This window comes from Drosophila rhopaloa, unplaced genomic scaffold (genome assembly GCF_018152115.1).
Source record: "Drosophila rhopaloa isolate 14029-0021.01 unplaced genomic scaffold, ASM1815211v1 contig_203, whole genome shotgun sequence".
Classification (NCBI taxonomy): Eukaryota; Metazoa; Arthropoda; class Insecta; order Diptera; family Drosophilidae; genus Drosophila; species Drosophila rhopaloa.
The window spans coordinates 1444143-1458806 of NW_025335088.1; the positions used below are offsets into that span (position 1 = coordinate 1444143).

The window sequence follows — 14664 nt, forward strand, 5'->3', positions numbered from 1 at the left end:
AAATCAATTAATTTACATTTCGCCACAAAATTAGGAAATACAGGGTATCGAAACACTCGATAATTGCGTTCAAGTTGGCTTAGAATAAATATTTGCGTGAGGGCTTCAGTCAAGTTTTATTTCTTTTGAGTGGTGTGACCGGTAACTAGCAAAACTTCGATGAACTTTTTATATGAGAAGTTCCGCCAACGGTCGTTTTTAAACCAAGATTATCCAATATGCAGTAGTCCAAGTAAAGTGGAAAAAAATGTTCAGTCCATGGCAGAACGTACCCGAAAGCTAAGCCTCCTTCTAAAGTATCACACGCAAATTCCTAAAGTAAGTATTATTACTAAAAAACAAGAAAGGAGGGAAATATTGCCTTGCAAAAATTAAATATTCTTTAAAAAGACTTTGTTTCTATTTTTATTCGTATCTATATAATCGACGCACAGTCAAATCCAGTTTAAACACACTATTAACATTTTGTTTCATACAATTCTAATAACAACACGAAAAGAAAGCTAACTTCGGGCGGAGCCGAAGTTGAAATACCCTTGCGGAATATTCTGTAAATTATATTCTCCAAAATTATTCATATGATGCACTCTAATTTTGAGTAATTAAAAATTTGAGGTTTTTGTTTTAATATAGCCTTTAACTATATTAAATCGATGTTTCAAAATCAATTTATTTGGTCCAAACTGTTCAGATAAAAAATAATTTTAATTTTAAGCTGATTACAAAAACCTTTTGAGAGGATAACATATTTTCAGTCAATAGTTTGCCACGCATTCAAGGGGACATTTTGGACACTATAAATTGATATATACTCCTGATCAGCATCAAAGAAATCTTCAGAACATATTTCCAAAAGTCTTCTTTTTTTGCAGGTAGTATAAAAGTCGGAATGGTTTGGATCGGACTTTTATATTATATGAACAATCAAAAAAATAACTTATCGTTTTAAACATATACATTCACTCAGAAAAAAACGCCGCTTTTAATTTAAGTAAGATCTTACTTGATTTCGTATTTAAAAAGGCTGGATTCAATAGATAAACTCTCAAAATTATATTAAAATATTTAAAGCAAATTCGTTTCGTACTTTATCTAAGAATAAAAGATTAAAGGCTACATTAAATTAAGGAATTTACGTAATTATTTTCATAAAATAAAATACAAAAAGTACAGTTAAGTTTATTGAAATTTCATGGTAAAAAACTTAATTTATTTTTATTTAGTACAAATCTCAGAAGCTAAATAAAAATGCCCTTTATAGTTTTTTCACTTTAACTAAGAAAGATTGAAAAATAGTTCTTAAAAAAACTGAAAAATTCTTAAACGAAGTACGTTGTGTGATGAAAAAGGAAGATAAAAGCTCTTTAAGGCTCTTTTATAAGATATACAAATGCACTTATCTAAAGAGCGTGACGTTTCGGTGGTTCGATTTTCAGACAGGAAATAATAATTGTATCTACCAATCTATTTATAACTATAGTTTAAATATTATATTATTTAAATATTATATTATTGAAATATTATATGAATACTTTATAACTGATCGGGGCATAAATAACAATTGATTTTCGAAAGCCGATTTTTCGACTCACTTTCAAAAATTCTCGGACACATAAATTGACTGCTAATAAAACTTGGTTTTATAGAGTTCGAATGGGAACTCGGTTACAGATTAATTTAGGGATGCGTACATTAGCATAATGTTCGATGTATATACATTTGAAATGTTAAAAAAGCTTTTCAACGGAAGCCAGCTTTACAACTTTAGGAGCGTAAAATGAGGCATGCGCAGTGGAAAGGCAAAATGTTCTCTTAAGTTTTCGCTTCCGTACTCAGAGATGATGTTTTTTGTCTGTATACAAGAGCTTTTCCAAGGATGTACTAAAAACTAAAGTTTTTAGTGTGTAAGCGTCAACCGCACAAATGCTTATTTGCTGTGGCTCCATGAAAACGAAGCTAGGTGCAACAAAGAGTAATTTATTAAGTTGTAGTATCCATTTCAACGATTTCCAAATCACGTCACTGCACAAATAATTGTGCGTAATAATTATATACAGTTTTAGTTGACAAACAAATAAAATTAAAAAAAACGCACTGCCTTATGTTTTACAATTGCGTATACATCATTTTATGCAAAAGCAAAACTTTGCCAAGTTAAAGCCTTTAAGGAAGTTTTATTCCAACGAAAAATAAATAATTTTTTCTGGCAGCTGCAACCCTCTTTAACTGTTTGGTATACGAATAATATTTATATTGTAAAGAATTTCAGCTTGGAGTCCATTTTAAGTATTGGTGCTCTCAGATTTATATTGTTGGATTTAATACTTTTGCTGATTTCTAATAAATAAATAAAATATAATTTTAATGACATTTTTTCTGCATTTAAAGTGAAAAAGTATTGAGAAAGTGCAATTTAACAGAAACCTAAACTTAAACTTAAAACTATATATAGATATTATTTGCCATTTCATTTAATAAGTGTGTATCCCAAAAAAAAAAAACAATTTCCCACTAACATCAAATTATTGTTTTAGGTACATATGTATATAACCATTTAATATTTCAGACGATTTCGCATTGACAATTGGATTAAACGTATGTATTTTATTTAGAGCAAGAAAGCTGATTATTAAAGATAAAACTATTTAGGTGAAAATACATTTTGCATTCGAAAACGGCATTTAAAAACGATATGATGAACACATCTCACCCGCAAGCGTCGGGGGCGCTAGAAAAGAATAGTCAGTTCCAAAACCAGGAACACAAATCCATCTCCGAGGTGAAGGTTGAACATCAGCTTACCTTCGCAAAAAATGCTCTAAAAACGCAGATTCAAATAAAGGAACAATTGCGACACCATCAGCAATCATCGATGTATGGGACAACAGTATCCAACTCTTCGACTGCTGCACCAGTTCGTGGAATATTTCAAAATGAGTCGGCGAAGAGGCTCGAATACCCGTTGGAGGTTAAATCAGTTCATAACCATATAAACTTGATCCCAGCTCAGTCACAACTATCGAAAATCCAACCACCGATAAGTAAGTCACCCATAGGCTTGAATGCCTCTTACACCAACTATCCAAACACCAATGGCAGCATGGTGTCGATCAAAAGTGAACAGCAGTTGTGCCAGATATACAATTCGCAGCAACACTCCGATTACATAATCTCCGACTATATGGATAAAATAGCGACACGGATCAGTTTACTCGAAACAGAGTTGAAGTTTGCATGGCGTGCATTGGACTTGCTTTCTACTGAGTACGGAAAAATTTGGATTCGTTTGGAGAAGCTTGAAAACATATCAATAGAGCAGCAGTCTGTGGTTAGTAATCTTATGGACCTAATCGGAACAGCGAACCAAGAACAGCAGCAGGACAATATCGAAGGAATGGAATTCCCCTCATTTCAGGATGAAGATCAGTTGCTACCATTGGACTTGGAAGACACCATGGGTGTAGACATAGTCTTGGGATGTGAACCACCTGATCCAGACTATGATAAAGAATTATGTTTTGGAGATCTTGATCACACTGTAGTGGCACAGTGCGATCCCGATGTATTTTCGAATTCAGCTTGTGCACTAGACTCTCACATCTCCTGCAATCCTTACTTCAATTTTGAAAATGACCAAGGCTTGGACTCGGACAAAACCGATGAATCTACTTCTAAGGGATTTCAATTGGATATTGAAGCTTCACGTAAGGACTCGAGAACACAACTTTATTCAGATTCTGACCTTATGCTGTATCAGAAGCAGCAATTTCTGGCAAACAACGCACGTGCCGAACTAATGAAGGAGTTTATAAACGGACGACGAGTGTTAAATGAGATTTCAGCATCCTCGGGTGTGTCATCAAAAGGTTCCAGGAAATGTACCAACATCTCACAGCCAAGAGAGGGACTTCAATATGACCAATCTTATGTTGAATTAGATGATGATCCCATAAGACAGTCAAGCAACGCTTGCGATGAACTAGATAACCTTATTGAAGATGTTAAGTTTTTTCGTTTAGCAGCCTCTAAAACCGGTGAGGGCGGAATCCAAGTACTACCCATTGAAGATACTGGGGGAACGGAGCTTTTAGCTAATGCCAATGAAATGAACGAATCTTTCTACAAAAAACTCAATGAGGCATATCGCGACAATGACTTGAGTTCTGAAATATTTAAGGTGGATGCATTGCTGTATCAGTCTGAGGCTAACCACGAAAAAATTGGATTAGTTAATGGTCGCCCAGCTTCCTCCTTAGTCTTAAGAAAACCAGAGGAGAAGGATAATTTAGATATGCAGTCCTTAGACACTGCAAAAACTAGCCTTGTAATTCGAACAAACAACATTTTAAGCAAGGAGTCGAGAAGGCAGCGAAAAAAAAAGCATCATACAAACGAAATGGACATGATAAATAAACTAAAGTGTATCCTTGCACAAGCACAATCATCGCGTATTATTAATGGTGATTCTGAAGAATTGAATACTGAACTGTTGGGGATGCATACCGGTAGTAAACGAATTGAACTTGGAGCCGACAAGATTCAGAATGGGTTAGACAATCAAAGTTCAACAAATAATATCAACTATTTGAGTGACGACATCCGAATAATTTTAGATAACATAACAGAGACTTTAATAGAGGAAATAAATAAAATTCCAGGCTTGCAATCTTTAAGTGCATCACAAATTAGTCAGTTGCGCAAGACAGTATGGTCAGAAAATAAGTTTTTTCAAAAACTCAGCCAAGTTGATAAAAAATTGACTCTGCTTTTACTAAACCCGATAACAGTAACTGAGGAACTGCGAAGACATAGTATTACAAATACCAATGAAAAGTTTATTTTGGTTATGAAAAAGTTTAATAAAAATATCGACACTCTAAAAAAACTAGTTGGCAGCTCATTGGACGATTTTAAAATAGACAAACCTCGCACAAATACCACCTCAACTCACAGCGTCAATCCTGATCATACATCGAAAATAAATGTTTGCAGTTTTAGCACTCATTTATTAAGAAACAATTCAGACCTGGATGAACAACTGAAGATTCTCGAAACGCAAGAGATTGAAATAAACCGAAAACAAAAAATAGATCAAATTGTTAGCGGACTTTCTGGGAACGTAGACAACGCTTTTAACACAAATATAGAATATGAAAGCAATTACAGTTATGCACACTCAACAGATGAGTTTAAGAGTTCGAAAAAAAATATTTATAATGAAGATGAGTACATAAAGTCTTTAAAGAAAAGTCTGGAACGCCACAACAGCATGATTTTTCTCCTCCATTTGCAAAATCCTGAAAAACACAAAGTTTCTGCTGAACTGAATGATCCACTAATAGATTCAAATCGAGCCAGTCTCAGTCCACCACCACCAGCTCCCAACGATATTCTTAACTTTAATGAGACCGCGAATCAATTCAGTGGTGAAATAGACTCACATCAGCAAAAGAATACAAAATCAGATTCTGGATTATCGTCTATGAGCGGTTGGTCACTAAATTCCCCAGTGACAGTGGGAATTCCAAATTTATTCTGTAACGAAATTATCGAAAAAAGTAGAGATCAATTACAAGCATATCCATCATTGCCTTTAGCTGGAAGTTCAAACTTGAATAACATTCCGGTCGGCTATGATACAAATAATACTATCAAACAAAATGATTATGTAATATCGGAAGAAAACTTAAACTACATTCACGAGCTTTCTAAGAACTTACCAATTTGCTCCGCCTATGAAAATAAATCTATTTTCGACATAAATTCCGACGCAAATAACATAGGAAAAATTTCAACTGTAGACGAAATGCTGGAATGGGATCATCTCAATCAGAAGGATACAAAAAATCTTTCCACCCGTATGCCCGACCTGTTGACTGCTGAAATACAAAAATCAACTTTAAAGCAACAAAAAAAAAGATGTTTAAATGTTAATCTAAGAAATGTCGAAAAAGCAGAAGATGGAAACATATCAAGATATAGTCATAAAGAGTCGACTATGGAGTACGAAAAAACAGTGAATCAATCTAGCAGGCGTTGTTTAACAGATAGACTAGTGTTCTATCCGTCTTCCAACTCTATTACAGATTACAATAGCAGCAATAATTTGGATTATTTGGGTCAACAAAACCAAATAATGTTTACTAGGGAATCCGGGTCTAAGCCAGCTCATAATACTAATACCTATTCTCAAGCGCAGGTCCAAATTATTGTTGCCCCGACCAGCTCAAGTCAATCGGAATTAGGTTTTAAATCTGTATCTTTGTTGAGCTCTGCTGAGTCTTCGAGCAGTACAGATAAACATCAACGCCTTGATCCCGAACTCGCACCCCTTAAAACCCCAAAGGTCTGGAATAAGCTAAATACCCTCCTAACAGATAATCTAAAGCTTAAGCGTATATCCAAGTTCAATCGATCACAGTCATTACCCGGTGATGTACAAAGTCAAGGCAATCAGAGACAGCCCCGTGGCCAGGCGGGTTCGTGTCCGTTTATTTCTCACAAGCGGTCTAATGTAAGCGGAAGCCAGGTTCAGCTATCAAAAAGAATTCAAAAGCTACCGATGCGTCTGATACGAAGAGCGACAGGAGCCCCATTCGTGCGACGGTTGTCTCACCCCGACTCTGCTGTCTCATCAGATTCCGCTGCCAACGAATTTTCAGAAAGAGGTGTACCAAAAAAGTCACTTTCATCTAAGATGAATAATCTAATGCAAAAGGCGAAGACTTACAAACGGCATAGCTTTGTTCTGCGCCGCGGCTGTAACATGTCGGATATTGAAATAGATATGCCGGGCTTTACGTCATCGGATAACGATAAAACCCCTGCATTCGAAAGTGAAATTGCAATGAATCCATACGAGGTTGATGCAGATGAAGAGGCCTGTGCCTATGAACAGAAATTAGACGGTTCAACGAATGAGTTGAATGAGAGTCTGTCAAACAATGTGTTTGCTGTCGTAGGAGACTTTAAAAAGATTCAAAACACCATACCACTGGCTGTCTCAAATGCATACAATTATACTGAGTTTGCAAATAGTAATGAAATTGGCAATGTGAAAACCGTGCCCATTAAGATGCCAGAGATACTCTTGGAAACTTCATCACAGGCGTGCCTTCAGAAACTCAACTCAGTTTATATGGACGATGTCGACGATGATGAGAACATTCTCGGAAATTCGGTCAATGTTGATGTAAATGTTCCCACCCTCAGTATACCCAAACTAAGTGAAGAAGTTGGGGACACAACAATAAATACATTCCAAACAATGACAACAACAACAACCGGCAGTCGTAGCCTTAATAGCAGTGGCGTCTTGTGGGTGGCTCAGCAGTGCTTAGACCTTCCGAATAATCCTGGCTATGGGTCGCGGGAAGATGAGGACAATCGGAGTCAGCATTCTGCTCGCACCCTCTCTTCTTCCCGTCGACAAAGCACTGAGGATAGCATCGACACGGATGATGAATACTTTTACTATGAGCTTCGCCAGTTAGAGGAACAGGAACAGCAACGGACAGAACACTCCAGAATTGTGCCTTGCGAACAAAGTGAAGACAATGAAGTTCTGTTTTCACAAATAGGACAACTTCTTGAAGACGATATTAACGGGGGAGAATATACGCGGCAATCTGTTGGTAAAGATGCTCAAGACACCATTAATTATTCTCCGAGTGAAAGTGTAAAGTTACGGATGTCTCTAGTATTTGGTGAACTCAAACGCGTCGTTAATTTACAGTCAGACGTACATGACGACAGTAAGATATGTACAGCTTCTGATGCTACTGTTGAAGAGTTTGCTATCGTAAAGCCGACAGGTGAGAAATATGCCACAGTTTTTGACATGCATAGCGCTTGGCAGGATGTTAACTGCGATCTTCAAAACACTGCGTCGGAAGTGGATTCTAATGACGAGGCCGAGATGGAGAATAGAAGCGGAGGGACTCTCCATCATTTAAATAATAAGCAACGAAAACTGCGACGATTAAAGAAAAAAACACGCGATCGGAATGTAAATATGTCTAACAATGCAGCCAGTTCAAGTTCATCTTGCCATTCTGAAAATGAATGTGAGCAGGAGCAACATAATTCACTTTTTGACCAATGTATTCCAAAATCGGACGCAGAAAAAGAAGAAAATTACATAACAATCAAATCCACAGCATCAAGCGAAACATCTGGACCCGATACGCCAGCAGAGATGAGCGATGTTGAAATGAGCGATAATAATGTTGGTCATACAGTAGATAATAACACAATCGATCCAGATATTCTTTTAAAAGTGGATCAAGGGTCAATACTACAATCTAATGAAGAAGACCAGCCTTTGGAAAAGTCTCAGGGTAGTACTTTCTCATTGGAGATTATCACAAACGGTACAGTTCTATCTCAGAGCCCTATTGACTTAAAAAAGTTTGTAAGTCAAGAATCAGAAGCAGATGGATGCCAGGTAATGGGGAGTAATGGTGCCGCAGCGGGTTTTGGTAGCAGCAAGTGGAAGTTGTTAAAAACTTTGAAAGAACGCAAGATCGAAGAAAAAAATAATCAAGATAAACTTAAAGAAGATGAAATGACCAAGGACAGGGAAAAGGTAATTAAAGTGAATTTACATTTAAGACAGACAAACCCAAATTCATATATATTATAAAACGTGTAATTGTGTTTCTCCAATGTGATGCGAAAAAAAACAGAACGTCTGCTTGTCTTAACTGCTCGATAGAATGTTTTGACACACCATCCATTGCTCCCTAAAATATGTTATATGAACCATGTTTCAAATATGCAGTGATGTCATAATTAGCACTTAATATGTCCAATAAATTCTAATGTAATGGTGCGATTGCTATATGTTATAGTATATAATAGTAATTATTATGCTTTTAGTATTGTCAAAATCGGACAACAACGATGAAACGATAGAAACGATGCCATAGCTTCATTGATTTTAGATTGTTTATAAATTGAAATTTCGTTTTTTAATAATTGCAAGGGCTTGCCGAAGTTTTAATTTTTTTCTTTTCATATTTTTTCCGATTGTTCCTATGGGAGCTATATGATATAGTCGTCCGATCCTCCCGTACCGACTTATATACTACCTGCAATAGAAGGACATCTTTTAAGAAAGTTTTAAGCAGGTAGCTTTAAAACTGAGGGACTAGTTTGCGTAGAAACGGACAGACGGTCAGACGGTCATGGCTAGATCGACTCTTCTGGTGATGCTGATCAAGAATATATATACTTTATAGGGTTTGACTGCCCTTTTTGCAAGGGTATAAATCTAGATTTCGTTCCTAACACCCTAATCCTAAAAAATTAACCTCGATGACAGCGTTTTCTTAAGAATTTACACAAATAACAAACGTCATGACATGGTCCTTTTGCAATCGAATTTGTTTTTCAAAGAGTTTCAATAAAAAATACGAATAGTATTTTTTTTTGCTTTTACAAAAAAAAAAAAAAAAAACCCGTTTAATGACGGTACCACCAAAAATACGTTGCACCTTAATGACTTGATATATATTTTTGCTTCATCAATTGAATCGGTTACACTTTCTTCTCTGAATTTACGTTTTGTCTTCTTGGAAGCCTAATCTATGTACACTAGAAATGTCTAATTCATACGTAAATTGTAAAAAAAAGAGACTCAAAACGAATAAGTTGGTTCTTTTTATCTTCAAGGTAATAAGCCTGCATGCTTCAGCAAATTAAAAAAGGTTTTTACCTTAGAATTGCATTGAATGGTTATTTTCTTTCCTTAGATATAGGAATTCCTACATTGGCCGCTTATCTTTCTTAAAAACAGGGTTTTCCTGTCTGAAGCAGTAACAACAGGTCCTTGGAAAAAAACTTCTGGGCTAATATTTTGGAAACTCCATAAGGTCAAATTGCACAACTCTCGTTCAGAAACTGCTAAAGATAATTGCAAAAAATGGATTATTAAGCTTTATACTTTTGCACCGGTTAGTCTTAGAATAAAAGGAATAAATTAGTACTACAAATTTCGTTGAAGTGTATGTAAAAGGTAGAAAAAAGCTTTTCCGCCCCTATAAAGTATATATATTCATCAGGATCGCGAGAGGTGAAAAAAGGACAATATAAAAACCGACAGCAAAGTTAAAATACATACGAAACAAAATACTAATAAAAAATTCGCGCTAAATAAGATAAAATTAATCATTTTAAGATTGGCAAAGAGTCGGTAGTAGAAATTGTATGGTATAGTCTATAATAGTCATTTTAGTTACATAGATCTACAATGATTTAAAGTAAGTGGAATATAGGTCCTGAAATGATAATAGGCACAGATAAATTTAGGCGACCCAGTAACTCGGTACTATCACTATATCCGAGAATAAGTTTTGGAATAAGAGTAGTGCCAAACATCGTTCTACGGATTGATAAGTAAGGTAAATTAATTAGAAGAAGTCCACTAGAGTAAAATGGTAAAATAAAATTTGCATTCCCGTAAAGCAAATAGTAAAAATAGTCTTTATGTACACCATAGGGCACTTCATACTGGTGAATATGTCCATCCAGGATTGGATGAACTAGTGAAATAAATAATGTCATAAATAATGTGTGATGACATAAGGATCATCGAATTCCTTTGACCACCTTTTGATAAATCCGATCACTCCCCTTGCTTTATTTACCATGGAAGTGAAAACTTAAAACTTAAGTTTTGGGTCCATTTATTAAAAAAGATTGCTCCAAGAGGTGTGTCGCCGTAATTGATCTACAAAGATGTTGCAAGTGGGGTGTAATAACGTTTTTGGAAAGGCTTTGGAATGATGGACAACTTGGATATACCTCTGTAATTGATTGTATTTGATTTATTTCCCTTCGTGAGAAGGGATGGCTTTCCTAATAAACCTGATTTCAAAATCTGTTCACAATGAAACAATTAATTATTTTTTTAATTTAGCAGGTAGTAACTTAATATATGCATAACTTTTAGGGGAACTGTATTCGCCAACTATTCGCAACAAGATATAATTAAGTCCCTAAAGTTCCTAAACAAAACTTATAGAAAATAGATATTACTACATAAGAGTAAGGGATAATACAAAATATGTTATGAAAATAATAGGAATATAATAAATATAGAGTTGAAATGATTAGCCATACAGATTTATAAAATGTAATAATTACTGAAAAAAATCTTTTTAGTTGTTTTTTTTATTTTAATTTTTAAATTTATAATCATTTATAAGACATAATTCACATTATTAAATATCAATATTGTCAGACTACTTTGTCTATATTTCATTAGCTTAGTTTGGGAGGATTTAAAGGACGACTGTCGATGACTTCGGAAAGCAAACAAATTTTATTTCGGATTTAGGTTCTGGTATTGTACTGGGTATAATTTAATTTTTTCTTTTTTATACCCTTGCATAGGGTATTATGATTTCTCAGTTTTAAAGCCTTTTGAATGAAACTTTCCGAAAAGTTGTTTTTCTATTGCAGCTATTAGAACCGTCGAAACGGTTTTAATATTTGGTGCTACAGAAAAAATTTGTTTTGAAAATCAACAAAACTTTATTTTTTTAAATATGTACATAAAAAATGATAGAATAGTAAAATTTTGGTTATCTGCAAAGGTATATAAACCGAAATTATATTTTTTCTTGTTTAAGACGATATGCATTTACTTGTTATATATAATTGTATACACCCATATTTCGCCTTTACGGATATAAAAATATCCTGGTTTATTTAAATATTCTAATAATGTCGTATAATTGTTTCAGAATGGCGGTGGTACTGGAGAAGTTGGATTACGTTCCAATGGACACCCCGGAGATAACCCTTTCTATAGCAATATTGACAGTATGCCGGACATACGACCTCGTAGAAAATCCATTCCCCTTGTGTCTGAACTGGTAAGCCCTCTAATAATTTGTTCATTTATTTTACTTATCGAAGCAATACAGTTAACATAAAAATAAATATTTTTTTTTAATAACTCATGGATCGTCTATGTTAAAATACAAGTACTTATTAACTTAATTTTCTATGATCCTTTGCTTACTTTTACATACCCTTATTAAAATGTCGGTTTCTAACGACGATGATTTGATGGACGGCAGGTTCTCAAGGTATAGACTAAAGTCTTCCAACTCAAAATTTTTTATTATATCAATTTTACTAGCCGTTTTCAAATAAATAAGTAATTTCTATTTACATTTTAAATTCACTGATACATGCCAAGTGCAACATTTATTGTTGTTTTTTATTTTAAATGTAGTTGTGCACTGTAGACTCCATAAAACACAAATTTAAGCGTAAAACAAGAGAGAACGCTATAGTCGGGTGCCCCGACTATCAGATACCCGTTACTCAGGTAAAGGGAGTGCGAGGGAGATGGAGATAGAAACTTTGATCACGCATAACTTTTTAACGAATGGTCCGATTTGAAAAATTTCTTCTACATTTCGATAGGTATTGATAAACACAATAAAACTGCATTTTTACTTTTCCGAAATATTTAAATTTTTAAAATCGTATATAAGCGATTGTGGGCGTTAAAGGGGGCGTGGCACCTTTTTGAAAACTTGCGCTGCGTAGGAACTCCTAGAATCTGCATGCAAAATGCCAATCTTCTAGCTTTTATAGTTTCCGAGATCTCAGCGTTCATACGGACAGACAGACTGACAGACAGACGGACAGACGGACAGACGGACATGGCTATATCGACTCGGCTAGTGACCCTGATCAAGAATATATATACTTTATAGGGTCGGAAACGCTTCCTTCTACCTGTTACATACTTTTACACGAATACAATATACCCTTTTACTCTACGAGTAACGGGTATAATAAACTTATTCTGGCAGGAAAAACATAAAAAATTATTTATCAAAAATATATTTTATAAATGGCTTGTGTGATGTTAGAATATAAACATAAAAGTTCTAAAAAATATAAAACAAATTAAAACCGTATAGTCAATCGATTAATATATTAATATATTTGTGTAAGAAAATTAAGTACCGGAGGATACAAAGTATTTATGAGATCAAATTAAAAAAAAACACATGAAAAAATATGAACTAATTATGAATTACATGATTAAACAAGAAATAAACAAGCCGAAGTTTATATACCCTTGCAGTTATTACAAAACTATTACATTTCGATTTCTATGCCTATATTACTAAAAAACAATGAAGCTATGTCGATTTTGAGCTGCATGTTCCATCGTTTCTATGGCAGCTATATGATATTGTTGTCTGATTTTTATACAAATCATCTCAAAGGAATATTTTGATAAATAGAAAAAAGCTAAATAAAAATATTTAATTTTTTTTTAAGTTTTCTATATAATTCAATTAAAACCATAATTCCATTGTATTTAAATATTACCAAATTCCAAAGAACAAAAAAAAATTTAAAAACAACAAAGTTATACTTTTATACCCTTGCAGAGGGTATTATAATTTCAATTAAAAGCTTGCAACGCATTGAAGTGATCAGCATCACCAGGAGAGAGTAGATCTCGCCATGTCCGTCTGTCTAATTAAATTAAAATCGGACATTTATATCATAAGCTCCCATAGAAAAATTAAAAAATTAAAAAAATAGAAATAAATTAAATTTGCTGTTTTTTATTTATTAAAATATCCCTTTGAGATATATTAATTATTTACTATATTACGCTTTTAGTGTTTTCAAAATCGAACAACAATATCATACAGCTGCTATAGAAACGATGGCGAAATAGTATAGGCTAGAAATCAGATATAGTCGTTTTGTAATAACTGCAAGGGTATATAAACTTCGGCTTGCCGTCGGCTTTAAAAAAAACTGTTTTTCAAAGTTCTAGTTATTGCTTGAACAATTATTTGATCAAAAGCCAGAAAGTGCTACTTTTCTGGTTTTTGATCAAATGATTGTTCAAGAAATAACTGGAACTTTGAAAACATTTTTTTTTAACTCCGATCTGAAGGTGGGATTGTAATGTATCAAAAAAAGGTATTGCTCAGAAGCGGAAGTTTTGTAACAATCTCGTATTAGATACAAAGCTGCACCTTTTTTTACAGTGTACAACCATTTTGGTCAGTTGATTGTAACACAAATACTTAATATCTAAGAATGTTGATATGTAAGAAACTACCTAACGACAATGCGTAGACATAAATTCATACATTGAAAACCCAAGATCAATGATCATGCATTAAATAGCAATGCATAGTTTGAACATTATTTATATACACTTGCGGAGGGTAATGCAGTGAAGGAGACCATTCCAATATATTTTTTTGATCAGCATCCCTAGGAGTGTCGATCTATCCATGACAGTCAGTTAATTAAGGGGTTATCCGGGTCTTGGAGCACGAAAAAAAGCCTATTTTCGTAAATTTTTTTTAAAGATCATATAGCAATTTCACAAATTTCATTTATTGTACATTAATGTTTATGGTTTGACCAACATTGTGTAAAAATTTGAACCAAATATTTTTAAAATTGAGCCGTTGAGGCAGGCTTGAACTTGACCTCATAAAAAATTGTGTCCTTGCGGTAGGCAAAATATCTCCGCCAATTTTTGTCTGAAATCAAAAAGCCAAAATTATTCTGATAGTGTATGTGTCTCGCTTGTCCTCTACGAGCCATTTTTTTTTAAAATTAAAAATTGAATTTTTTGTAGCGCTTTTCATAAAAAGT

At 34.1% G+C, this 14664-nt stretch overlaps 2 protein-coding genes across 12 annotated transcripts in view; one reads left to right on the forward strand and one right to left on the reverse strand.

Moving 5' to 3' along the window:
* The window catches only part of LOC108042590 (metabotropic glutamate receptor), a 105398-nt gene that overhangs the window by 88997 nt on the left and 1737 nt on the right, over window positions 1-14664 (reverse strand). The window lies entirely within an intron of this gene.
* The window catches only part of LOC108038163, a 47711-nt gene that overhangs the window by 12326 nt on the left and 20721 nt on the right, over window positions 1-14664 (forward strand). For 3 of the 11 annotated variants that reach the window (XM_017114901.2, XM_017114904.2, XM_017114905.2), the window contains 2 exons: window positions 11751-11882; window positions 12090-12098. In XM_017114901.2, coding sequence (XP_016970390.1) covers window positions 11751-11882; window positions 12090-12098 — 141 coding nt within the window. Of the gene's footprint in view, window positions 1-1926; window positions 2596-2649; window positions 8588-11750; window positions 11883-12089; window positions 12099-14664 lie in introns of those variants that run through there. The other 8 variants (XM_017114902.2, XM_017114903.2, XM_017114895.2 and 5 more) reach the window with 7 other exon arrangements.